This window comes from Lepidochelys kempii, chromosome 14, assembly GCF_965140285.1.
Source record: "Lepidochelys kempii isolate rLepKem1 chromosome 14, rLepKem1.hap1, whole genome shotgun sequence".
In the NCBI taxonomy this organism is placed as follows: Eukaryota; Metazoa; Chordata; order Testudines; family Cheloniidae; genus Lepidochelys; species Lepidochelys kempii.
Genome location: NC_136393.1, coordinates 8,117,752 through 8,145,603, shown reverse-complemented (window position 1 = coordinate 8,145,603; position 27,852 = coordinate 8,117,752). Strand labels below are relative to the sequence as shown.

The 27,852-nt window shown below is 41.1% G+C and overlaps 2 protein-coding genes across 2 annotated transcripts in view; one reads left to right on the top strand and one right to left on the bottom strand.

Moving 5' to 3' along the window:
* PITPNC1 (phosphatidylinositol transfer protein cytoplasmic 1) overlaps positions 1 to 5,821 on the bottom strand; it is a 200,999-nt gene extending 195,178 nt beyond the window's left edge. The window contains exons 1-2 of the mRNA XM_078848644.1: positions 5,341 to 5,821; positions 648 to 740 (exon numbers count right to left, since the gene is read on the bottom strand). Of these exons, the coding sequence (XP_078704770.1) occupies positions 648 to 740; positions 5,341 to 5,559 (312 nt within the window). The 5' untranslated portion in view covers positions 5,560 to 5,821. The remainder of the gene's footprint in view (positions 1 to 647; positions 741 to 5,340) is intronic.
* PSMD12 (proteasome 26S subunit, non-ATPase 12) lies at positions 5,411 to 27,354 on the top strand. Its single transcript, XM_073311589.2, has 11 exons — positions 5,411 to 5,629; positions 8,698 to 8,757; positions 9,054 to 9,182; positions 15,111 to 15,218; positions 20,050 to 20,154; positions 21,258 to 21,407; positions 21,564 to 21,698; positions 22,370 to 22,482; positions 23,484 to 23,658; positions 24,340 to 24,417; positions 26,120 to 27,354. The coding sequence occupies exons 1-11, from the start codon at positions 5,522 to 5,524 to the stop codon at positions 26,327 to 26,329; spliced, it is 1,371 nt and encodes a 456-aa protein (XP_073167690.1). The 5' UTR covers positions 5,411 to 5,521; the 3' UTR covers positions 26,330 to 27,354.
* Positions 27,355 to 27,852: the final 498 nt, after the last annotated feature.

Genomic DNA, 27,852 nt, shown 5'->3' with positions numbered 1-27,852 from the left:
ACATTTTGTGTCTCAGACCCAGCTGGAAAATTAGGTTAAAATTGGTTTCCCATTGAGAATCACATGCTGTTACTCAGCTGAACTTTCCTGCATAAAGCCCTGATCTTACACCACTACAGTCAATGGGAGTTTTATCATTGATTTCAATGACCTTAGGATCAAGCCCTAAATTAATTTACTACCTTCCACCACAAACCAACCAAACATTATAGTCCCATTTAATACACCATAGCGAAACACATTCTCACAATTTAGTAGGCCAAATTCAAAAACTATGTGAAGTGGTCCCCAACACAAGCACAAAGCAAATGTAGCATTAATGTACACCTGTATTCTGGACAGCAGAAGCCTCAAGCTCAGCTCAGTGCCAGCAACAGATCTTTTTGCCAGGACTATTTCCAGATCATGTGATGTTTACACATAAACACAAAGACCACACCTACTGACCACTAGCCCCACCCCAGAACACATCTCTAATGCTACTGTCTCTACCGGCCTGTAAAGTGGCCTTTCCAAACGTGTTGTAGGGGCAGAATAGCAGAGAAACCTTCCATCTGAAGCTGGGCAGGGATTTCTGGGAAGCAGCGTCTGCCTGAATCTGGTCCCCTATTTTTTGCAGGGTGTCAAAATATATCACTTAGACCTACCTCTAAGTTCACCAACCACATCCCAAAATACAGCATGCTGTGGGTGATAAATGAAGAACTTCTTATCCTCATAACTAATTTTCCATTTTTGTTCTAGGAAAAAAATATATTGGTTAAATCTGCTGAAGAACAAACACAGCTGGGACTTATGGAACTAACAATAAAAGTCAAACCATCTTTTCACATATTTTATTGTTTAATGACTACTGAATTAAGGGACTAGCCTGCTGGATCCATGCAGGAAGTCAAATTTGGAGACAAAAGCTGCATCCTCTGATCTCCTGATTTCAGGTGTTGTAGGATATCTTCCTCAAATGCTAGAGGAAGATAGTGCCGGTAGGAATTAATTTTCTCCCCTCTCCCCTTTAGGGCCTGATTCAAAGCCCCTGAAGTCAACAGGAGCTGTTCCATTGACTTAATTAGCTTTGGATGAGGCCCTTCGTTCCCTGAAAGCTTTCTCTCACTATTTATTGAGTCTAAGGCAATGTCCACACAACCACTTGTATTGGCTAAACCTATGTCACTCAGGGGTTTGAATATTCCACCCCCATGATGAGTGACATAAATTATGCTATCATATGCACTTGTGTGCACAACGCTATGTCTGTGGAAGAGCTTCTCCAGCCAATATAGTTAGTCATCTACCACTCATTGAGGGCAGATTAATCATGTCGACGGGAGAGCTCTCTCCTGTCAGCATAGAGCAGCTACACAAGAGATCTTATAGCGGCACAGCTGCATCAGTACACCTGCGCCACTATAAACTCTCTAGTAGACATAGCCTAAGATAATGATTAAATTTAAAAATGTGTTTTCAAACATTTGCAACTTTTGGTACTCATGTTCCCCTTTAATCCTTATCCTTCCGTAAAATCTGGGCAGGGGGGAATGTGCTAAAGCACCTGTCTGACAGGAAGGCAGGGGAATGAAATAATTAAAAGGGAAACATGATGTCACATTATCCCTAAAAACTTGTGTTTAAAGCATTGAACACCATTATGAACATCAAATTTGTTTTTTTTTTCCTCCTGTGGAAAGCATCTCTATGGAGTAAAAAGAAAAGGAGTACTTGTGGCACCTTAGAGACTAACACATTTATTTGAGCATAAGCTTTCGTGAGCTACAGCTCACTTCATCAGATGCATTCAGTGGAAAATATAGTGGGGAGATTTATATACACAGAGAACATGAAACGATGGGTGTTACCATACACACTGTAAGGAGAGTACTTGTGGCACCTTAGAGACTAACCAATTTATCTGAGCATGAGCTTTCGTGAGCTACAGCTCACTTCATCGGATGCATACCGTGGAAACTGCAGCAGACTAGTCTGCAGTTTCCACGGTGTGCATCCGATGAAGTGAGCTGTAGCTCACGAAAGCTCATGCTCAGATAAATTGGTTAGTCTCTAAGGTGCCACAAGTACTCCTTTTCTTTTTGCAAATACAGACTAACACGGCTGTTACTCTGAAACCTGTAAGGAGAGTGATCACTTAAGATGAGCTAATACCAGCAGGAGAGCGGGGGCGGGGAGGGGGTGGATGGGTCATTACACAAAGTAAAACTATTTACCAATGTTTATTTCCCCCCTCCCCGTTCCTCAGAGGTTCTCTTCAACTGCTGGAAATGGCCCACCTTGATTACCACTACAAAAGGTTCCTCCCCCGCCCCCACTGGTATTAGCTCATCGTAAGTGATCACTCTCGTTACAGTGTGTATGGTAACATCCATCATTTCATGTTCTCTGTGTATATATATCTCCCCACTGTATTTTCCACTGAATGCATCCGATGAAGTGAGCTGTAGCTCACGAAAGCTTATGCTCAAATAAATTTGTTGGTCTCTAAGGTGCCACAAGTACTCCTTTTCTTTTTGCGAATATAGACTAACACGGCTGCTGCTCTGAAATCTATGGAGAGTGCTGGTGCTTCAAGATACTTGGGGTTACCAGTTCAAATAAAAATAAATAAATAAATAAAAATTGTGGAATTAGTTAAAATCACTGTCAATCACTACTTTTTTTTTGATGGAGTTGAAGTTAACATAGCTGTTTATTTAAGAGCATACGAGGCTGTGTTCAGTAGAGGTGTCCATAGTTGAAGACAGATGTTGATAAATTGGAGAGGGTTCAGTGAAGAGAGATGAGAAAGCTTAAAGGATTGGAAAACATGCCATTATAGTGAAAGACTCAAGAAGCTCAATCTGTTTAGTTTAACAAAGAAAAGGTTAAGGCGTAGCTTAATCACAGGCTATAGCCTCCTATATGGGAAGCAGAAATTTTATAATAGAGGGATTTTTAATCTAGCAGACAAAGGTATAATATTATCCAATAGATGAAAATTTAGGCTTGACAAATTGAGACTAGAAATAAGGCACAACTTTTTAAGAGTGAGGGTAAATAACCATTGGAACAATTTATCAAGGATTGTAGTGGATTCTCCATTACTGGAAATTTTTAAATCAAACTTGGATTTTTTTGTTTTGTTTTATAAAATGAATGCTCTAGTTCAAACAGGAATTAATTCAGGGAAGTCCTATGGCCTGTGTTATGCAGGGAGTCAGACTAGATGGTCACAGTGTCCCTTTTAGCTTTATAATATATGAATTTACATTTCTATCAAGACAGCATGGGTCAGATTCTGATCTCAAGATACAATGGTGTTATTCTGAATTAACTCACATTAAATCAATGGAGTGACTCTGGATTTACATCAGTGTAAGTGAGATAAAAATCTGGCTTTATGTCACAAAGGATTGGAAAAGAATACAAGTTTCCCTTTATTATCAGCTTATCACACATGTGGCATAGAGTATCTTTCAGCTAAATGTTGTCCTTGATTTATAATAAAGATAATTATTTTGCATAGTCATAGACTTTTTCGTTGTTATTTGTTCCTGGACTACTTAATAAAGACTCAAACTCATGAGGAACTGTCTAACTCAGGCTCTTTCTCTGTTTTTTGCCCCCACACTTCACATTCTGAGAGTTTCTCTACTGGATCAGAGTATGACAACATAACATTTACAATGGAAACTTGTTTTGGAACATTGTGATGGCATCCTATCACCATATGTGAAAATGCCGCACCAAAATGTTCCAATGTTAGTATGATGTAGTGCAACGTGTTGCATCAAAATGCCACTACAATGTACAATGCCACTACAAAATGCCAGAACATTACAATGCTACAACACCTCCTAAAAACTTTATCCCAGTGCTCTGAAACATCATCTCATTACCATATAATGCAACGTTACTGGATTAAGTGACACTAGACTGTACAACAATGTCTTGCATTAAACAGTCATTGTGTTCGATCAACATGCCAGTTTACAGTATGATTTATGTTGCATTAATAAAGGCTGGGATGCAACTTGCCCTGTTAAAACATCATCACATCTCATCAAAGATATCGCCTTTTGTGGTCATGTTGTATGAAAGCAGTGACACTCAGACCTCAGTGGTTCAGGAGCGAAATTAGCGATCAATATTACCCAAAAGAGCCACAGTAGTGTGAATTCATCACATCATTTACTATAGTACAATGTATTCATATTTAAACAGTAGGACAGGGAAAATATTTAGTTGACATATATTATTTTCACGGCAAAATGACTGACCAACTATTATTATTTTATTATCTACAACTTCTTAATAACATAGTAAAAGCATCCTGATTGGTTAATAATCAAATCACACAGCGTTTTAATATCACATGCTGCAAAGAGCTACAGGAGAAACAAAAAGAGCCACTTCATGAGCCTCATTCCGAGTATCACTGCATGAAAGCATTATCACGTTGAAACATGCTGCCATACAGCAATGTCAAAGCATCATTACATGGACATGCCACCTTAGTGATGAGACCACGGCAAACTGACAGCACACTCAAGTACCAGCATCCTGCTACATCATAACAGCACAGTGTTCAAGAATCATTGTGCCATGGTGAGATGGTACCTTCACTTGGGACCTGATGTTACACCAGAGTGATCCCACAGGATAAAACGGTACCTTTACATTCAGGTACCATTCAGCATGATACTGTTTTGTGGGTTCAGTGTGTGTCTCTTTGGAACATTATTGTAACCAGTGATAAAAGCAGATTGAAACAGGAAGGGGAGCTCATACCAGCCACCCAGCAAAGGCAGCCGGAGAGGAAGAGGGGGCTGTAGGGCAGCACCGCTTACCTAACTCAAAAAACGTCGCGGGAGGGGGGAGGAAGGCGGAGATGGGAGGGAGAGGGAACCCTAAACACAACAGCACCTCTCCCCTTCCTTCAGCTAAAGCTTATTGACCAAAAAGAAAAGGAGTACTTGTGGCACCTTACAGACCAACCAATTTATTTGAGCACAAGCTTATTGACCCTTGCCCCTCCAGAGTCCCACCCCAGCCAGGGCCCTGTTTTTGCCCCTCCCCCACACCTGCTCCCTACCCCCCTCCCAGGGCCCTGCTCCTCCCCACATCTGTTCCCTCCCTAACATCCAAAGCCCTGCTCCCCCCACCCCCACCCCAGGCCCTGGTACTGCCCCTCCCCCAAGCCCCACTCCGGCCAAGGCCCGGCTACAGCCCCTCCCCCTTGCCAGTTCCTTCCTCCACTGCAAGGGCCCTACTCATGCCGCCCCCGCCCGCCAGGGCTCTGCTACTTCCCCTCCCCCAGGTCTGCCTCTCCTCCTCCTCCTCCTCCCTTACCTCCTCCCCGCCAGGCAGGGCCCTGCAGCGGCTGTGGGGTGTCTCCGCCAGTGCCTGCGGGGTCCTGCCGCGAGCCAGCTGCCCGCGCTGCTGCCTGAGTGGGTGCCCCTGCTGGTTTCCGGTGTGTGTTTGAGGCCGGGCCGGGGACGCGGCGCGGAGCCGAGCCGGGAGCGGGCGGGGGATGGCGGACGACGGCGCGGAGCGGTCCGACGGCCGCATCGTGAAGATGGAGGTGGATTACAGCGCCACGGTGGATCAGCGCCTGCCCGAGTGCGAGCGGCTGGCCCAGGTAAAGGGCAGCCGGCGGCCGCGGCGGGGGCTGAGTCATGGCGCGGCCCGGGCTAGGCCGCCCGCCGGGGAGCCGGGCCGGGGGACGCTCGCGGTGCAAGGGGGCTGAGGGAGGTACGCCGCAGCAAGCGCCCCCGCAGTGGGGGAGAACCCCCCCTCCGGCGGGGGGGGATGGGCAGGGCCGGTGTTTGCTGCGAGGGGGTCAGCCCCGGGGGGGGGGGCCCAATCACGCCCTGGGTCCGCCCCCCTTCGGAAACAGGGGAGAGGTGAATGCGCTGGGGGCCGCGGCGTGGGGGGGGGAGGGGGAACGCTCCGGGCTTGATGTATCTGTGTCGTGACCGGTCTCCTGCTATGGACAGCGCCGTGCCCCTCCCCGCTTCACACAGCCACGGGACCGGGCACGGGGCGGTCTCCCAAGTCGTCCAGCTTGCGCCCCATCGCCCGCCCGAGGGCCCTGCTGCGGCATGTAGTGTGCTGGTGGGATCGGCAGAGACCCCCACTGGGTGGGCGGGGGGGTGTGCCGCTTATGGGATGGAAAGGACGAGCCAAGCCCACCAGCCTGGTGACTGGTGTGCACAAGGGATCTGCAGAGAGAGAGAGAGAGAGAGAGAATAACCACCAGCGTGCAGCAATAGGCCAGCACAGACTAAGCTGTACGAAGGAATCCCTCCCGGCTGGAGGATGGAGACCATCTAAGAATACAAGGATGACCGTACCGGGTCAGACTAATGATCCACCTAGCCCAGTATCCTGTCTGCCTACAGTGGCCAGTGCCAGGTGGTTCAAAGGGAATGAATAGAACAGGCAGTCAAAGAGTGATCCATTCCCTGTCCTCCACTCTCAGCTTCTAGCAAACAAGTGTGTTCCTGTGACACCTGGTATTTTAAGGCCCTTGTGTGCAGGGAAGGGGGCTACAGTAGAATCCCAGGAGAGCAGCTATGGATTGTGTGTGGTGACAAAACTGTGCCCCCTCCTACCTTCTCTACTTCAGCATAGCCAGACACAGACTGCCCACTGCAGCATACATTGGGATCCTGGAGGCATCATTCCCCCCAGCAGCCAGACTTAGGCTTTATGCTGCAGCTTGCCCTTTCCAAATAGGTGTAGCCTGCAAAATTGCATAGGGAGGAGGTGGACTGATGCCATGTATGACACGTGTACAGTGGTGATGCACAAGAATTAGGAAACCAAGGATATTTCCCTGCAATATAGTCAGTCAGGCACAGGCCATATATGTCATTGTGCAGTTTATTTCTGTGATTGTAGGTGGACATATACTAGACAAGCTATGGTACACAGTTTGAAGGGACTTGGTCAGGATAAAAATAACTTTTGGAAGAAAATTCCCTTATCTGTATTACTAATACCTTAATGCCTTCTAAAAATTCTTCCAGTTTTTATGCTTAAGTAGCCCAGTGCTGCATTGTTTGTTACAAACACCTCTATTAAGTGTAGCTAAAATACTTGTTTGGAAATGTAATCTGTTTTTGGATCTAAAGTTCCTTACAATGGCCTTTAAATCCCATAGACAAATATAGGACATATAGTCCACATTAAGAAAAGGAGTACTTGTGGCACCTTAGAGACTAACCAATTTATTTGAGCATGAGCTTTCCACATTGTACTCCCTTGATTAGGATGTATATGAAGTGCAAAGGCATGTGTCACCTACCTCCTGGCTTGCTCTGTTTAATATCGGAAGGGAGAGATGGGTAACAGCAACGTTTTTTGTTACAGTATTTAACTACATTTTTATTTACTTAGGCTTTGTCTTGAATAGGTTAAGTAGTCCCAAGGCAGACCCAGACTCAACTTTTTTTCCTAGTGTACATGCCGGGTAATGCTGATAGTTTAATTTAAGTGGTCATGTTCTAGTTTAGGCTAGTATTTGGCCGACTAAATCAAATTACCTTTCATCTTCATTCGGATGAAGTTTAGGAATTTAAATCTGGCTTATCGAGCATGTTTTCAAGCTTGACCACATTTCCTTGTAAAGACACAGCCTTACTGTGTGTCATGTGAGAATGGAGGCTTATGGGTATACTGGGAGAGGAGGAATATACTTATATGCTTTTTAAATTGATGGTTACATTCCTGCCTTCACCATACTGTTACTTATGGTAGCTCTCTAGCTGAGGGAACATGTTCTGTTTTTCTGTCTCTTTTTTAAATTATGTGTTACAGTCAGCTATACATTTAAACTGGCAGCTTTTCAAAATCTCCCTAATTCAAGTCGTCATAGCTTGACAGCCCTGAGATTATTCATAACTCCAGATTCCTAATGTGAAAATGTGTACTGTTGCAACTGAGTGTCATTTCTGTGTGGAGTTATCTGTATGGGTCTGTGAATTTCAAGGAAAGCTGAGATATACTACAACAACTAATTTATTTAAAGTGAGGGAAGTTTAAGTATCTGAAGGTGGGATTTTTTTAAATTTAAATCAATAATTAAAGCATAGACACATTTTACATGAGAAAGAGGGAATGGGTTTGGGACTCAAGTGATCTGGTTGTATTCCTGGCTCCGTCACTGACTAGCTGTATTTTTTTGCATGGGTTATTTAACAGATACTTTCAAAAGTGGCTTTTGATTTTGGGCATCAGTTTTTGGATGCTGAGTTTCAGACACACAAAGTCCTGCTTTTTAAGTACGCTGAGCTGTGACCGGTCCAAATGATGTTAAAGTATGGTCATGACCTCTGAACATCAGACTCAAGATGTCCCAAGTTAGGCACTCAAAACCAAAGGCCACTCTATAATTGTTTCCCTTAATTTCTGTATATGTTTTCCCATCCATAAAAAAATGGGGGTAATGATACTTCCACCTTTGTAAGACACTTTGAGATATACAGATGAAAAGTGCTATATAAATGCTAAGTATTATATTAATGTTTATTCCTATCTTCCTTGTTAAAGAAATAAACTACATTGAAATTAGTCTTTTGCCCTGATTTTGCTTATGCTTTTTGCTTATGCTTTTTCTTCTATAATACATTTAGCTATTCTTGGGTTAAACTGTTCTGTATTTTTTTCAATGTTGGTCCTAATAATGTTTGTCCATGATATTAGGAAGGAAGACTTCAAGAGGTCATTGAAACCCTACTCTCTTTGGAAAAACAGACACGAACGGTAGGTAGACTATGCTGTGCAACACATTTATTTCTGGGGTGTTCTCTCGTGTGTTCCCTCTTTCCCTGGCAGATAGTGGTGCTAGTGGGAAATTAGAGTGGTTGGCTCTGCCATGTTCCCCCTTTCCTTGATGGTGGTGGAGCGGGTGGGAAGTCTGGCTCTGTGCCATGTTTCCCCATTCTTTTGAAGATAGTGGGTCTGGAGTTATAATGGATTATTGCTCTTGTTTTTGTATTGTCAAGGCTCTGCAGTGGTAGTGGATCGGTGGTCACTAATGCACTTCTTGTTTGTTGCAGGCCTCTGACATGGTTTCCACGTCCCGTATCTTGGTTGCTGTAGTAAAAATGTGTTATGAAGCTAAAGATTGGGATGCTCTTAATGAAAATATTATTATTCTGTCAAAGAGAAGAAGTCAGTTAAAACAGGTGACCTTATATTTTTTTAAACAAAGAAATGCAGCTGTTTAGGAAGGAAAGATATCATGTTACCTTTCTAGTTCAGCTTCTGTGTAGTGCCTGTGCTCTTTGTGTTTTAATAGCCTTCTGAATATACTAATGCCAGCTTCTGTTGCTGCTTCTGATAGGCTTAGTCAAGGAGGCTTGTGTGCTAAATTCACCTTGCTGTCATCCACATTAACCTACTGAAAAATGCACTAGGGATGTAAAATATTAAACAGTTAAACGATAAGTATTAGTCTTACCGTTAATATATTGCAGTTAATTTTTAAAACAGATTGGTGGCAGCCCCGGATCTCTGCTGGATGGGGACATCATGTTAACGGTTAAACGGTTAACCAATATAATTTTAATGGTTAAAATGGATACTTTTTAAAATGGTATTTACATCCCTAATATGCACGCACTCATGCATGCTTAACTGCAGCCTTCGCTCATGTTGCCTTTTTTTTTGTTTTTGTTTTTCTCTTCTGTTCGTTTGTTAGGCACTGTCCCAAGAATTTGCAGACATCCTAGGTGTAAAATTTTCAAAAGTGATTTAGGCTTCTAAATTCCACTGAAAGTCAACGGGGCTTAGACTCCTAAGTGCCTGAGTTGCTTTTGAAAATGTTCCCTTTTGTCTTCATATCTCTCTAAAGCTCCTAGCATCCTGCTGCTGTATCAACAGTAATCTGTTCACTAATTCCTCTGAGTGAACACATCCTTAATTTAATGTGAATGTGGGATTCCGTTAAATTTTGGTCACTTTGTTCTGGAGCTTAACATCAACTCAAAAAACTTGATTGACTTTGTCCCCTTTGTTTATGGTTCTTATCTTTGAATCTTATTTCTGATCTTTTTTTCTAGCCTTTTAGTTGTAATCTTAGATTCCTATTCTCCTCCCTTTATGCCTCTTTAGTAGCTTGCACTTTAAACACAATATTTAAACATCCTCTGCAGCTTTTTGTATTAATTCCAATCTCCTCCATTTCTTGCTCATTTCCAGCATCTGTTAAACTTTCTTGATCGCTACCTCACACTACACCTAGGTTTCAAGTCTCTGATGACTAGCAACACCAATTCCTTTTTCAGCTTCTCTATTTAGGTATCTTTAACCCTGTTGGTACTATGGTACTGTACCTAGTTTTGTGTTAATACATTGGTCACATTATATTCTCCCCTAGCCTCATGAAATGCCAAAAAGCTATGCATGATAAAGAGACTTCTTGTTTGCCCATTCCACTTTGGTCTTATTTATATCTGTTCACTCTTACATAATTTCATGGTTGAGATTTCTGCACCTTCCTGTTACCTGTTGGTGATATCCAGAATAAACAAGTCTAGACCCAATACAGGTCTTGATTAATTCCTTTTTTTAGACTTCCCCATTTATATTTAGTGGGGATGGATCTCTGCCAATGTGCACCCTGGAATAGGACCCCACTGTCATGCCCCAGCATTAGAGAGTACTCTGTCATATGCTCCAACTGACATATTGTGGAAATGATACATCAGTGTTGGGAATGGAGGGGTGGGGTGAGGCAGAGCAAGGGACAGCCTGAAATGTAAAATTCCGTTAAGCAGTCCAAAGTTGGGGAAAAGCCATGGTGTATTGCTTACCTATTCTCTGCTGTGTTCTCTGAGAGAGATGCTTAGCCCTGATCACTGAGGTCTGCGTCCTTTGCAGTTCTTAATCCACGAAAATGTGTGTCATTAAGCTGTTTTAACTAGTATTCTAGTCTTGTATGTCAAGTGTTTCTGAAGTGCTGATGCTTGGGATTGCTTACAATTCCAGTTTATTCAAGCCTCATGAAAGACACTAATCCACACTAGTCAAGCATGACCTAGCTCATATGAAACAGGATTACTAGTGACTTTCGCTTACATGTTTATCTAACTGTTGACTTTGGTTGAGACACCCAGGATTTAGTGAGGAAGGGTACATGAGGATTGTAAAGTCTGATATTTCAGACGAAGTTGTAACCTCCACCTCTTTAAATGCACCTAGGTATTCAATAATGTTATATCACAGGGGGATTTCTATTTGACCCTAGCTGGTGATCAGCTCTTCCCTTCAGACCTATGAAGATTGATATGTCTTAATTTTATTTTAGTGATTGTAAATGTAGATGATATTTTTATTTATGCTTATAGCAGAGCAAACTGAGCTGTGTGGAAGGAGATATATTTTTAGGTTGCAAAAACTTCAGTTGTACGTTTTTTCCCCCTTTTGTGTTGAGAAGAAGTGGGGGGGGAAAGGACTAAGATACTTAGCACATACTGGAATACATATATAATAGTACAGCAGAGCAGTAATTAGCTCACAATGGTAAAACTGACTTTTTCCAGAAGAAAATGAATTATGAAATTGATATTGCAGTTTTTGGTTTACATGTAAAGTGTGATGTTAAACTGCAACAAATCTCAGAGTAGCAGCCGTGTTAGTGTGTATCCGCAAAAAGAAAAGGAGGACTCGTGGCACTTTAGAGACTAACAAATTTATTTGAGCATAAGCTTTCGTGAGCTACAGCTCACTTCATCGGATGCATTCAATGGAAAATACAGTGGGGAGATTTATATACACAGAGAACATGAAACAATGGGTGTTACCATACACACTGTAAAGAGTGTGATCAGGTAAGGTGAGCTGTTACCAGCAGGAGAGCGGGGGGAGGGCCCTTCTGTAGTGATAATCAAGGTGGGCCATTTCCAGCAGTTGACAAGAACGTCTGAGGAATAGCAGGGGGAATAAACGTGGGGAAATAGTTTTACTTTGTGTAATGACCCATCCACTCCCAGTCTTTATTCAAGCCTAAGTTAATTGTATCCAGTTTGCAAATTAATTCCAATTCAGCAGTCTCTCGTTGGAGTCTGTTTTTAAATTTTTTTGTTGAAGAATTGCCACTTTTAGGTCTGTAATCGAGTGACCAAAGAGATTGAAGTGTTCTCCGACTGGTTTTTGAATGTTATAATTCTTTTGATGTCTGATTTGTGTCCATTTATTCTTTTACATAGAGACTGTCTAGTTTGGCCAATGTACATGGCAGGGGGCATTGCTGGCACATGATGGCATATATCACACTGGTAGATGTGCAGGTGAACGAGCCTCCGATAGTGTGGCTGATGTGATTAGGCCCTATGATGATGTCTCCTGAATGGATAAGTGGACACAGTTGGCAACAGGCTTTGTTGCAAGGTTAGGTTCCTGGGTTAGTGGTTCTGCTGTGTGGTGTGTGGTTGCTGGTAAGTATTCGCTTCAGGTTGGGGGGTGTCTGTAAGCAAGGACTGGCCTGTCTCCCAAATTCTGTGAGAGTGATGGGTCATCCTTCAGGGTAGGTTGTAGACCCTTGGTGATGCGCTGGAGAGGTTTTAGTTGGGGGCTGAAGGTGATGGCTAGTGGCATTTTGTTGTTTTCTTTGTTGGGCCTGTCCTGTCGTAGGTAACTTCTGGGTACTCTTCCGGCTCTGTCAGTCTGTTTCTTCACTTCAGCAGGTGGGTATCGTAGTTGTAAGAACGCTTGATAGAGATCTTGTAGGTGTTTGCCTCTGTCTGAGGGGTTGGAGCAAATGCGGTTGTATCGTAGAGCTTGGCTGTAAACAATAGATCGTGTGGTGTGGTCTGGATGAAAGCTGGAGGCATGTAGGTAGGCAAAGCGGTCAGTAGGTTTCCGGTATACGGTGGTGTTTATGTGACCATCTCTTATTAGCACTGTAGTGTCCAGGAAGTGGCTCTCTTGTGTGGACTGGTCCAGGCTGAGGTTGATGGTAGGATGGAAATTGTTGAAATGATGGTGGAGTTCCTCAAGGGCTTCTTTTCCATGGGTCTAGATGATGAAGATGTCATCAGTGTAGCGCAAGTAGAGTAGGGGCATTAGGGGACGAGAGCTGAGGAAGCATTGTTCTAAGTCAGCCATAAAAATGTTGGCATACTGTGGAGCCATGCGGGTACCCATAGCAGTGCCGCTGATTTGAAGGTTTACATTGTCCCCAAATGTGAAGTAGTTATGGGTGAGGACAAAGTCCAGCCACCAGGTTTGCCGTGACATTATCGGGGATACTGTTCCTGATGGCTTGTAGTCTATCTGCTACCCAAGATCCATAAACCTGGAAATCCTGAACACCCCATCATCTCAGGCATTGGCACCCTGACAGCAGGATTGTCTGGCTATGTAGACTCAGGCCCTACGATACCAGCACTCCCAGCTATCTTCGAGACACCACTGACTTCCTGAGGAAACTACAATCTGTCGGTGATCTTCCTGAAAACACCATCCTAGCCACTATGGATGTAGAAGCCCTCTACGCAAACCACTAACCCAGAAACCTATCCTTGCAGCAAAGCCCGTTGCCAACTGTGTCCACATATCTATTCAGGGGACACCATCATAGGGCCTAATCACATCAGCCACACTATCAGAGGCTCGTTCACCTGCACATCTACCAGTGTATATATGCCATCATGTGCCAGCAATGCCCCTCTGTCATGTACATTGGTCAAACTGGACAGTCTCTACGTAAAAGAATAAATGGACACAAATCAGACGTCAAAAATTATAACATTCAAAAACCAGTCGGAGAACACTTCAATCTCTTTGGTCACTCGATTACAGACCTAAAAGTGGCAATTCTTCAACAAAAAAATTTAAAAACAGACTCCAACGAGAGACGGCTGAATTGGAATTAATTTGCAAACTGGATACAATTAACTTAGGCTTGAATAAAGACTGGGAGTGGATGGGTCATTACACAAAGTAAAACTATTTCCCCATGTTTATTCCCCCTGCTGTTCCTCTGACGTTCTTGTCAACTGCTGGAAATGGCCCACCTTGATTATCACTACAAAAGGGCCCCTCCCAGCCCCCCTCCACTCTCCTGCTGGTAACAGCTCACCTTACCTGATCACACTCTTTACAGTATGTATGGTAACACCCATTGTTTCATGTTCTCTGTGTATATAAATCTCCCCACTGTATTTTCCACTGAATGCATCCGATGAAGTGAGCTGTAGCTCACGAAAGCTTATGCTCAAATAAATTTTAGTCTTTAAGGTGCCACAAGTCCTCCTTTTCTTTTTGCAACAAATCTGTTTATCATGATCATACAGGTCTACACTTTATGTGAGAACACATACATTTGAAACTGGTATGCTGACATCAACCAGAAATAACTTCATATTTTTCTAGAAATTTACAGATACCACAAAGGAAGGGACAGTGTACCCCACTATTTATTTAGACCAGGGTAAAATGCATACTGAACACTTCCTTTTATATTATGGAAATCTGGTAGCAAACAGATAAGCTCTTTCCAGCCTGTAAAGTAGTCAGTTTGGTTTGGCATAAGAAAATATCAATTCTGCTCTTCAAGGGAAAAGTGTAGCTAGAATGAATCCCCCAAACAAGTAAATTGAGAACAAATTTGAGAGAAGTGATATAGACACATCCCATTTGACTTGAGCCAGCCTCTGATCTCAGTAACATCTTCCTGTGGAAGGTCATCTGCTCACTTTGGTTATGTCTACCTGGGGATAAAAAACTCGTGCCTGGCCTGGGTCAGCTGACCTGAACTCCCGGGGCTCAGGCTGAAATGCTCTGTGAGGGTGGGCTCAAACATCTACACAGCAATTTTTAGCCCTGAAGCCGGAGCCCCACGAGCCAAAGTCAGTTGCCCCAGGCCAGCCATGGCCATGCCATGGGTCTTTTATTCTTCTCTTTTATCCTATTAAGTTCATGCCTAGTAGGAGTGAAAACAGCCCCTCCAACACACCCACACACTTATTTTGGGAGAGAGTCCATTTACTTTGATATTAATAGTCCTCGTATCTTAATATTTTATTATAAATACTCCAAGATTATATTCTTGGCACACTTCTAGAAATCTAAAAATAGAGTAATATTTTGTTTTGCATTGTTTACACCAGGCAGTTGCTAAAATGGTCCAGCAGTGCTGTACTTATGTTGAGGAGATTACAGACCTACCAATCAAACTGCGATTAATAGACACACTGCGTATGGTAACAGAAGGAAAGGTAAGACTTTTTGTTTTCAGACTGGAACCTTTTGATGTCTAGTGGCATAATAAAAAGGATATTTGCCTTTCTTAAAGCATGTCTTGTTACCATTATTTCCTTTTTCTGGTTAGAGAGAGAGCCAAAACACATTTTGAAATTAATCTGATAAGGAAATCTGTATATTTCTATTCAAAATATCTTGGAAAATTATTTCCCTATATTGCTCATTTAAGTAACTTGTTGGAATACTTTTTTTTTTAAAGTCTCTATTTTAATGACACCTTCAAGTATTAAAGCTGAGAATTCTAAAAATTCAATTTAATGGTGTGTGTTTACTTTTTATGTCTCCTTTTGTGCAATGAAAATAGACTAGTTAGTTTTACTTCCTTATTCTGGTGAATTAGCATGGTGTCGAATGCTTATGTTCCAAACACTGAATGTGATTTTTTTTGTTTAAAAATCTTGATGTAGGAATTTTAAAAAAACAAAGGACAAAAACCAAAACAAAAAATATAATTCATGGGAACATTTCTATTAGGCTTAGCTTTTGTACAATTTGCTTTTAAAAAATGCAAATACTGAGTTCAACTGGACCCTACAATGTCTTTTTAAGATTTATTTTCAGTACTTATTGTTGACTATAAGATTTAAAGTTGTGTACATATCCATCATCATCATCAAAGGCAAATTCAGAAGGGACATAGCTTCCTTGTACATCGAGTACCTCCTGGATAGATCTCTAGCTTGGTTCTTCAGACAATTTAGTTAGATGTGCAGTCTGTTTCCATCAATGGCAGTCTTATTGCACCACTGAAGCTTTTGGTGACCATGAGACTGCTGACTGTGCAGCAGCATTCCTCTTTTGTGATTACCATATCTATTAATTTTCATAATCAAACAACAAAAAATACAAAAAAGAAAATGACTTACATCTTGTATATGTTCCCAAGTTCTGCACAGTTCACATGATTTCCAATAAAATTATGCAATTACGCAACTTGTCGATGCTGCAAGACTGGACAATACAAAATCAGACAGTTTTACTCAGGTGTAACATGTTAGGATGGAGGGAATTATACAAACAAAAAAATACACTAATAGGCGTAAAGGTGAAGGAGGGGACCACAGGGAAGTGGACAAGGACAGAAAAAACAGAGATGTCAGGTGGAATGGAAGGCTGGCATTATTTGATCTATCTTAAAATTTTTTTGTCCAAACGTATATAAAAAAAAATCCATATTTCTTTGAATTCATATTGGTCTCTACATCGAAAAGCGATTCTTTCTTTTGCTGCTAACTCATACTGGTCCGAATATCACTTCTTTATTCCAGGCATAAGCCTACTCCTCCATTTATGTAACATCATGGACTTGGTAATCATTGCAGCCCTCAAGAACCAAAATCTTTGCAGTGGAGTTAAACATAGCATAGTAGGTACATAACCTAAGATATAACTTTCAGCTGAGGTTTGGTTGCTGAGGCCAGACACTATTTTTTACTAATGTCCACCTCTTTTCACAGCTGTCTGACTGTTGGACAGTCCCATAGTATATGCATCAGGGTTCCTTTTTCTTTCTTACAGCACCAACAAACATCAGAGGACAGGGACCCCATCTTGCCAACCTCTGTGGTGTCAAGTACATTATGAGTAGACTATTTTGCTGAGAATCACAGAAGCATTTGTAACATTCTGTAATATTCTCTGCCATTGGGCTGTGATAACTTCCCTTTCTATGGGTTCACAAAAAAACTCCAGACCAGTGGAGGGCCTATTCATTAGTAAAAGCATATGTAGTAGACATAGGCCTAAGGAGTTTATGAAACATTTCCAAGATTCCCAGTTGCTCTGGGACTTCTGGCAGTCCTAGGACATCCGAACCAAACTGATACATCAACAGATGTTTTAGTTGTAAGTACTACCACTCCGTTGAGGGTGGCAGGTCATGTTGTTGCATTAGTGTTAGAAAAGAAACAAAGCTCTCATCCTTGACTAATTGGGAAATCCCTATAATACTCTTGCTCAGCCAATTCTTCCAAATCACAGATTTTCTCCTTCCTCTTTTCACCCCTCTCCCCCCCCAATTTGCAAGGCTGGGGTACCTCAGATAGGTGCTTTTGCATGACGGTGAGGATGAAAGTGGTACCTCTTCGCTAGGATTGCCCAGACCCTTCATGCAACCACCCGGTTAATGCTGAAGTGGTTGTAACCTAGAGTTGGAAGCTGTCACAGTCACAGTAAAATAGCCCCATGGGAATGTCACAGTAAAATTGCCCCCCTTTGGGGTCCCCTGGGTAAGCACCAGCATTGTATATCACTAATGCCTATATAGGCATATACATAAAAATGGATTTTGGGAGGGGTTGAAGGTGAGAGTGTGGAGTGAAAAGTTCCTTTGCAGGTTACAAGAGGCCGTTAGGGGAGGAAGGGAAAAGGGAATGGGTTAGCTCGACGCTCCAGCTAGGTCCAAAGATAAGACGCTGACTCCAGCCCAAGGCCATGGCACACAACTGACTCTCAGCTGCCTGCCAAAAAAAACAGGGGCCTGAATTCCAACCCCAACCAGCCGTAAAAACAAAGCAGTAAACTAAACTGCCAAAAATTGCAAAAACTAGTAAAACGGTAAAGGCCAGTGGGGGGGGAACAACAGTTTTGCGTCCCTAAAGCTGGGGTGTTTTAAAAAAGCCACAAAAGGCCAGTGTGGACTGGTACAAAAAGCACGGGGGACAAAAGTCCCTAAACAAAACGCCCCAAAAAACCCAAGGACTTAAAACCCTCCTAAAAGCTAAAGCAAATAAAAAATCAACAGCAGACCCTGGATGGCCTGTGCACAAAACAAAACTCTTGTCCACCTTTCCCCCTCTTCTTCTTATGTTACACCCAGGCTTGGCCAGCCTTGGGTTGTGCATGTGTAAGTATGAAAGTGGGTTAGGGCATGGGCACTAACGCTTTCTTCCTTCCTCTGAGTGACATGGGAAGCACCCCGCATTCACCGCTGTTATTTTATTAATAAAGCTTTAAAACTTAGTCACTTGATGTGCTCCTTCATCTCCTCCCCTCAAAGTCCTGCGGCCTCAGCCTAATCACCTGATGCCCCAGGCAAATTGGTAACATAAATCTGTCACAAAGCTACATGATGGTACTGGCTAGGGGACTTAGTTTTGTCCATATTGTAACCAAACCAGTGTGTGCTGCTGCTTGCACAGGCAGATTGGCCGTCAGCTGCAGTGATTCACCAAAGAGAGCCAACAAGGCAATGTGATTGGCATATTTGAGGTCTTGAAGCAAAATGGTGGTCAGCCAGACACTACCAACAGCTGCCTCTTCGAGCTTATCCATGTTGGTATTGAACAATGATGGTGACAGGACACAGCCTTGCTGAACTCTTATGGAAATAGGAACCTATGCTGTGTGTCTACCATTAACTTGAACTGAGCTTTTTGTTCCATTATAGAGCTCTTCTGTCAATGACACTATCTTCCCAGGGACATCAAGTTGCCTTATTAGATTCTCCCAAGCGTTGCTCAATACGCTGAATAAAAGGGCTGAAAGAAATCTGTAAAAGGTGCTGCACGTGACTTATTAAATTCAGACATCTTCTCAAAAGGCTGTCTCAAGGTAAAGATCTGGTCGTTAGTGGAATGACCAGGTCTAAAACAGCACAGCCTTTGCTGTGAAATGCATCACTGATTCAAGACATTAACATGGAAACAAAGATTTTCTTGGGACTGCCAACAGTGTAATACCTCGGTAGTTACTCGCTTCGGCCTTGCTGCCCTTTTTGATGAAGGGCAAAATCACATCCTTCTTCTACTCATTGTGGATGGTGTAAGTGTGCCAGAAGGTCTGGAAGGGCATATGCAGTTACAATCACAAAACACACCAGTTTTCAGCAGCTGAGGATTAATGTTACAAATTGTATATTTATTAAGTTATGTTACACATGTAAAAAGTAAAGGAGTAAGGATGCATCCGATGAAGTGAGCTGTAGCTCACGAAAGCTTATGCTCAAATAAATTGGTTAGTCTCTAAGGTGCCACAATTACTCCTTTTCTTTTTGCGAATACAGACGAACACGGCTGTTACTCTGAAACCTGTTAAACATGTGTTACTCTTAGTCTTATTAGGTATGATAGAAAATTAACAAAATAGGAAGTGTATCATAGAAGTCTGTGTTTATTTACTCTTACACCTTTTACCAGTTCAAATCAAGCCTAGGTAGCTGGTAACCAAAAGTTGTTAACTAATGGCTGGTCAGAAGTGCTTGTAAAAGGAGATAGTTTCCATCCGAGTTTGTGGTAGACAACAGTTCCCATCACAAAATGAGCCATCATTGTTTGCTTCAGTGAGAGTCTTGGTGGAGAGATGAATGAATTATCTTCTTCCTAGATGCTGACCTTCCAGATCAGGGTTGAGACTCAGTAACAAAGGGAGCTTTGCAGCGTTGCTGCCTCTGCTGTATCTCTTATCTGAATATTGCCAGGGCTACAGCACTGGTCGTGAACAATAGATTAACGAAATATTAAAAAGAAGTGTTTCCTATTGTAATGGTTTTTAAATACAGACTATACACTCTCCTTAAACTTAATTTGAGTTTCCAAATATTAAACTCTTATTGTAGCACAGAGGAAACTTCTATGGAAACATTTCTTAAAGCAGGTGTAACATAAATTAATGCTCTACTCACAAAGTCATCACATTATGTTCACTTCATTTAAAGAACAGTAGAAAGATTTCAATGAGACTATTCATGGGTGTAAAGTTACGCAGATGTGTGTATTGCAGCCTTAGATGTAACACGCTTTAACTTAGTAAAATAAGTTTCAGTGTTGGATTTTATTTTAATTCCAGATCTACGTGGAAATTGAGCGTGCTCGTCTTACAAAGACACTTGCAACAATAAAAGAACAGAATGGTGACGTGAAAGAAGCTGCTTCAATTTTGCAAGAACTACAGGTAATGCATCATATGGTTCATAAGTGTTTCACCTACAAAAATCAATATTTTCTCAACAACTAACAGTAAGATTGTAGAGAGAGCTGAGGCTTAATCAAGCATAGCTATCCAGGAACCAATTAACTGTATTTAGTGGAAGTGTAATTAGATTGAAGATGCTCTAGCTCTGCTAATTTGGCTGATGCTGAAAATTACTCAGCATATTTTCCTTTTGGGAAAGGAGGTTCCTGTGTATTAGCTGGTACAGAAGATTTAGTCCTAATTTAATCTTTGGACTTCTGGAACGCCAGCATTCAAAATGAAGTGTTCTTGGATCCACTTGTTCTTTGTTGGTTTTTTGTTTGTTTGTTTGGGTTTTTTTACATGAATTTGGCACAGGGAACTGGCTCTTGATGTGTCTGGAAGGAATTCCCTCCCATGTTTTATTCTGCTAAAAGAGTAGTGTGTGGGTCCTTTGGGCTGAGTTAAGGATGTGAGGGTATAACCAAAGAGAACCCTACACTTTTTCACATTTCTATTTCTTCAGAGCTTGAGAATTCCCATCTGTTTGCCACATAACAGCCACCGTTTTTTCTGCTGAAAGGGGTGGATACACTTCCTTCAAAGCTAATGAATGTTGTTGTTTAGTCATCTAGTGTGTGGATGCTTTGTTCAAAGGTAGAGATTTCTGAGTAAAATTAGCTTCTTGGTTACAATGCCTTTCTTAAGAAACTTTTCCAGAAAACAAGAGGCAAATGTTTAAATGTGTGTGTGCATAAATGAAGCGTGTCAGTGGGGGTTTGTGTATGTTTGACTATGCATGCATAAACAAGTGCATAAGGCAAGTTTTGGGGGGGATTTTGGCTTATGTGCGTACTCTTTGGGTGATTTAAATGCACGCGGTCAGACCGTATGAATTTGTCCTCTGTTATAACATATATATGATGCTCAGTAAGTCCATGTAGTAGAATTATACATATAGCAGCTTTGGTTGAAAGCTAAATATTTTATAATAAGCACATGAAAGAAGTATGATGAAAATCTTTTGCTAGAAGGGCATGCATCTCTCCTTAACATTATTAAATAAAGATCCATGGAGTTAAACACTTCAGTTTCCTTTTTAGGTGGAAACCTATGGTTCAATGGAAAAGAAAGAGCGGGTGGAATTCATCTTGGAGCAGATGAGACTCTGTTTGGCTGTAAAAGACTATGTTCGGACCCAAATTATCAGCAAAAAAATTAACACCAAGTTTTTCCAGGAAGAAAACACAGAGGTAAAGTTGATGGAGGGATTTTTTTTTCTGTCAATCTGTCAGTTCTCTTTATGCACAGGAGTTTTTGTATAGTCAGTCTTTGGAATTCAGTTGGCTGTAATTTGTGAGATTAGTGGATCTGTTTCAGATTTTGACATTTGTTTGAAATTGTTTCAGAAATCAAAGCTGAAATACTACAACTTAATGATTCAGCTGGATCAACATGAAGGTTCCTACCTCTCAATCTGTAAGCACTACAGAGCCATTTATGATACTCCTTGTATCCAGGCTGAAAGTGAAAAATGGCAGCAGGTAAAAACGTGGCAAATGGAACTGCAGCAGTTCATAGTGGCAGATACCCATTTTACTGTATATTTACTGTATTTGTTAGAGATGAACATGGATCCTTTAGTCCATCTACGTGTATATGAACATTAACAAACTGTCTACATAAGGAGGAATATAATAAAAGCAATTATGCGTGTTCTTATGTAATTAGTATTTGTATCAATGACATATAGTGTATGTTGTCTTAAATTCTGAGGATGACTTAACTTCTCCATTTCATGAGTGAAAGCCTAGAACAACTTGTGAAATTAAATTCTGAACAATATTTTTCTGAATTTATGGAGCTAGCTCTGAAACAGCATACACAATGCAAATGCTGCAAACTCAAGATTGTTTTTCTCTTAAATGCTATTATTACAAATAACTTGACCTGAATCATCTTGCCTTGTGATCAAGATGTAAAAGTTTTGTTTTGACAAATTTAGTTATTAAATTTATTTTTATTTTGTTTTATTACCTTAGTTTCTTAAAAAAATTGAGCCTTACAGAATGTATATTGTTATATGTACAGTAGATTAGCCCCACATACATTTTATTCATACTCTGAGAACTGCTTTTGTTTTGACGTCAGTATTGTGTTTTGTTTTGTTCTGTTTTTCTGTAATAAAAAAACACCATTTTTTTCCTTTGAACAGGAACTGAAGAATGTTGTTCTGTATGTTATCCTTTCACCTTACGACAATGAACAGTCTGATTTGGTACACAGAATAAGCAGTGACAAAAAGCTAGAAGAAATCCCTAAGTATAAGTAAGTATCTTTTGAATAGTCCACTCTGACAAAAAACCAAACAAAAAAACAGCCCTTTAAGGAGTGTTTTGAAGGCAGAAGGGATTCAGCTACTGTTAGTCTACTGCAGTGGTTCTCAACCTATTTACCATGGTGGGCTGGATCCAATGCTACCTGTATGGCCCTGAGAATGTCACATGGGCCGCAGCTCTGTGCTGATTGGGCCACAGGTTGAGAACCATTGGTTTACTGTAAATATTTCCTATACAATTAATGTGGTGTGAAAAAAAAATCTATAAAGATGTTTTTGTGAGTGTGCAAATTAGAATTATAAATAGTAACATAAATGTGTGTCTGTGTTGGAGAGTTCTGTATTCTGGACATAGTCTGAACAGCTATTATTCCATAATACTTCACTAAATAATACTGAGAGTCTAATTTTCAAAATATGGTCCATATACAATCGTTACATGCATATGATAGAATTTACATGTGCAAACCCTTTTTGCATAAGCACACGGAGTACAAATCAAGCATAAATTACTTTAAATGTTGTTGTTTGCACCCATGGATGTACATACGAGAATTGCAGATGGACAGGAGAGACTGGGTTGATGACACCCCCTTTTAAATTTAGCTCCGAGTATCTGTCTCTCCCAAAACAATACTGTGCAGCTTGTATAGTCAAGTACAGCTGTGCAAAGTGGGTGTGAAATGGTTTGGTTTGGTAGAATTTGGCACAAATTTGCACAGGTGACTAAGATAACATATGGTACAAAGAAGTGGAAATTGAGGCCGTAGAGTGTGTGTGAGTGTGTGAGAGAGAGAATCAGTCAGTCAATAGGAAGTGTTAATGTAAAAACTTCCCATTTGTGAATTATAAATTTTAAAGTGCTGAGTAGAATTAAAAGTTATAATTAGTAGTGATAAAATCAAGCTGTTTGCTATGGCTGGATTTTTAATACAAAATACAAGTTTTATTGGTATAGAATTGTGAACTGATTTCATTAAACCATTTACAGAGATCTTTTAAAACTATTTACCACTATGGAGTTGATGCGCTGGACCGTCCTAGTCGAGGAATATGGAAAGGAATTAAGAGAAGGAAGTCTTGACAGTCCTGCCACAGATGTCTTTGGTTATACAGAGGAAGGTGAAAAGAGATGGAAAGACTTGAAGAACAGAGTTGTGGAGCACGTAAGTACAGCCTGTTTTTTAACCATTCTTACAATATAAATTAAGCATGGAATTGCTAAAAATGCTTTTTGCTTATTTTATTTACAAAGAGAGGGACAGGAGAGAAGATATGAGAGAAGCTGATAAGTTGTCTTTTCTTCTTTTCATAATGTTCTACTTCTTTTGCATTCCTGAAATGTTAATTTTGTAGGTATGTGTCTTTGCTAGCCGCTGATGCTGTGTCAAAAAAGTAGATCAAGCACTCTGAGAGTGATGCACATTCCACCACTTGGGCTCAGAAATTATAAACTAATTTTTGCATTCACTTTAACAAATTGGAATATAGCAGTTTGTGCAAACAATGGAATTATAAACAAAACAGCACGAGTGCAAACAAATACTTAATATTTAAATAGAGCTTACATGAGTTATAAGACTCGGCCCTGTAAAATTCTGCTTAGGGTAGAAACTTGAAAAGAGTGCAGTTTAATATTAAATCTGTAGTTAGTATCTTGCCTTTGTATATGCAGGAGAATTGTATGTATCCAAGAAAAGACCCCTTATTCGTTTACATACCTTTCTCTGGATAAGCCATTATAGCAACACAAGTCCTAATCAGTTTTTAACATTGACTTTTATATTTTTGGAGCCTGTCAGTTATTTCTTGCAAATAACCCTCTACTGTGAACACTTTTATTCCAGAATATTAGAATAATGGCAAAATATTATACCAGAATTACAATGAAGAGGATGGCACAGCTCCTGGATCTATCTGTTGATGTAAGTGTTGCTCAGGATATCCTCAGCATTCTTCTTAGACTTGTCCATATGGTAGAGAACTCAGTATTCAAGAAAATAGCTTTTTGACTTAATTTGCATTTATTTGCATTTGGTGTTTAAGATGAAAAATATATTACAAGTCTATCACAAATAGTGTTTGGAACAGCCATGCATCCAGTGCAAAAGAGGAGGTAGAAATATATCACTCTGAGTAAAGAACCTGGAGGAAGAAAATTTGCCCTCTCTCATACTTATCACTATAGTATATGAGCGCCTCACAATCATTAATGTATCTAGCCTCAAAACAGCCCTGATGATATTGCTTTTAGTCTCTGATGCCCATCCTTGTGTAACCAATGCTTTCCAGCTGTTACCATCAGAAACGAAATGGAAAAAAACAATATTAACTTTCAGAGAGATACAGGTAACATTAATTGAATTTTGGTTCAATTATTATAATTCAGAAACTGTTTAAAATCTCTCAGGAGCAATAATACAGATGTTAAATAGAATATTTTTCAGTTTTGCCTCTGATAATGAGTTTATAGCAGGGGTGGGCAAACTATGGCCCGTGGGCCAGATCTGGCCCATTAGGGCTTTCAGTCCAGCCCGCAGGATTGCCAGCCCCATGGCGCAGCGGGCTAAGGCAGGCTCCCTGTCTGTCCTGATTATGCACTGCTCCCGGAAGCGGCCAGCGCAACATCCTTGCAGCCCCTGGGGGAGGTGAGGCAAAGGGCTCCGGGTGCTGCCCTCATCTGCAGGCACTGCCCCCTGCAGCTCCCATTGGCCGGGAACAGGGAACTGCAGCCAATGGGAGCTTCAGAGGTGGTACCTGAAGGCGAGGGCAGTGCGTGGCTGAGATGCCTGCCCCACCCCACCCCCAGGAGCCACTGCTGAACATGCTGGCCACTTCCGGGAGAGGCATGGGGCTAGGGCATGCAGGGAGCCTGCCTTATCCCCGCTGCACGCCGCTGCCATGCCGGAGCCGCTTGAGGTAAGCTGCAGCTCGCCGGAGCCCACACACCAAACTCCTCCAGCACCCCCAACCCCTTGCCCTGAGCCCCCTAGCTCCCTGCCTTGAGCTCCCTGCCACACCCCTCTGGCACCCCAACCCCGTGACCTGAGCCACCTCCCGCACTCCGCACCCCCTCCTACACCCCACTGGCATTGGGAGGGCAAATTCACAGCTTGTTTAGTTCAGAGTATTTTGCTTTAAGATGTTTTAATTGCACCTCCTGCTCTGCACAGCACCACCTCACAGAAGCATCATTTACCTGACCAGTGTTTGTACAGTGTAATTGGTGTGGAATTTAGCAGTAGAAATCATGTTCTGGAAGCTGTTTAGCCAAGTGCTCCCATTGTATGTTAAGAGGCTTTCAGATGTAATATATTTGACTTGTGCAGTTTGTTAGATGTATCTTGAACTGAAAATAGATGTTAACTGTTTAGTGTGGCTAACATCAGAACTTGCTGACCTTAAGTAGTTTAGTATCTACAACATAATTCCAATGCCAGAGGCGTTAATATTAAATATTATGGCCACTATAAGTACTGTAATTCTAAGAGACTGTATTACTGTTAGTATTGGTAACACCTCAGTCACACTGCTGTCGTGTTAACTGGAAATTTGAAAACAATATTGGGTATTTTGTTAATTACAAATGCTGTTCTCCTTATTCAATGCCGTTTGTCTCCTTTGCAGGAATCAGAGGAGTTCCTGTCCAACCTAGTAGTAAATAAGACCATCTTTGCAAAAGTAGACAGGTTGGCAGGAATTATCAATTTCCAGAGGCCCAAGGACCCAAATAACCTACTCAATGACTGGTCTCACAAGCTCAACTCACTGATGGCCCTAGTTAACAAAACCACACATCTTATTGCCAAAGAGGAGATGATACATAACCTGCAATAAGATGCTTCAGTATACTTAATGCTTTTGAAGAAGGCATTAAAACTTGGTAATAGACTATTATCCCAGTGTATATTTGGTTTATTTTCTCCCTACCAAACCCTCCTTGGCCAAAACTTAGAACATGAATAAAAACTCTTGAATTCTTGTTGACAGTTAAGTTCCCTTGATTATTCAGTTAATTGTTAAACATTTTTTTGCTACAGTTGGTGACAACATAATAAAATGTATTGCCTGTGTTATCAAAAGTGGTCTTGTGATTTATCCCAGTAGTGGTTCTTTTTTTTTTTTTTTTTTTTTAAATTTGTAGATGTTTGTCTTGATCCACGTAAGAAATAAGTCTGCACTTACTACTTTACATGGTTACTTTTGTTTTTGAAGATGTGGGGTATGCTGTGACATTTTTGGAAAGTATTTTACAAATAAAATGCACCAAAGTAATGTGCAAGGATAAATATTTAATATGTCAAAGGTCTAACTTGTATAAAGGCCAGGAAATTCAGGTTTAAGACTGATGCTTCATTTTTCTTTGTGCTTCAGTATTGCAGAGGTTTTAGACCCAGCACTTCATCTTATAAAGGCAGCTTGGATTTCTCAGACGTAGCTCTGAATTTCCTGGCTTTTATGGGTATGGGCCAGCTCCTTAATTTAACTGTGTTGTGGATTTTAATTTGTAACGGCACCAATAGCACATAATTAACTTGGTTGATGCTTCAAATCCACCCTCTTGTTTTGTTCATTTTGCCTTAATTATATTCCAGACAAGAGAGACTTCTTGCTTGCTTGAACTGGTCATAAGAGAGACAAGGAGGGGTGGAGTGGCTTTCCAGATGCCAAGAGAAGCCTCTGGTAATCTGAAAAAGCAAAGATGATATTTAAGTGTCGGTTTCTAGAAGTCTGTGCAACAACTCCAAGATTGGCCACACAGGGTATTTGGAGAGCCACACACTACGCATAATAGGTAGTTTTTTTGTTTTTTAAATCAATTTTTATCTCTTGGGAGGTATGTATTACTATTATAAAATGAAGATGGGCAAAATTTGAACTGGAACCTTCTTCTTGGTACTGGACTTCTCATGATATGCTTGATATTTCACAGTTAATGGCAATGAAGAGGCTAAAAGGGACACTATCAGGTTAAAAAACGCTTTCTAAATAATATAAATGTTACAGTATCATAGATGCTAAAACTGACTACTTAAAATTTGAGTTCCCTTTTCATCATTTACGCTGTTACTTTTGTATTTAATTCAGCTGGGACAATGAAAGTCAGTGGGATTTAAGCACATGCCTAAAGTTAAGCATGTATTTGAATGCTGTCCTGAACTAGATGGCTGTCCTGAGTTGAGGCCCAATTCAGTACTAAAATTCATGGTGTGTGAAAGTGCCTTTAAATCAATGGGAGTTGGAGGCTTTTGAAAATCATGAGTAAAATTGAAAATCATTTCTGAACCAACTAAGTATGTAAACTGCCACACACGAAGTTGAATTGCTAGAGAGGTGGAATAAAGAGCGCCTGGGATGAA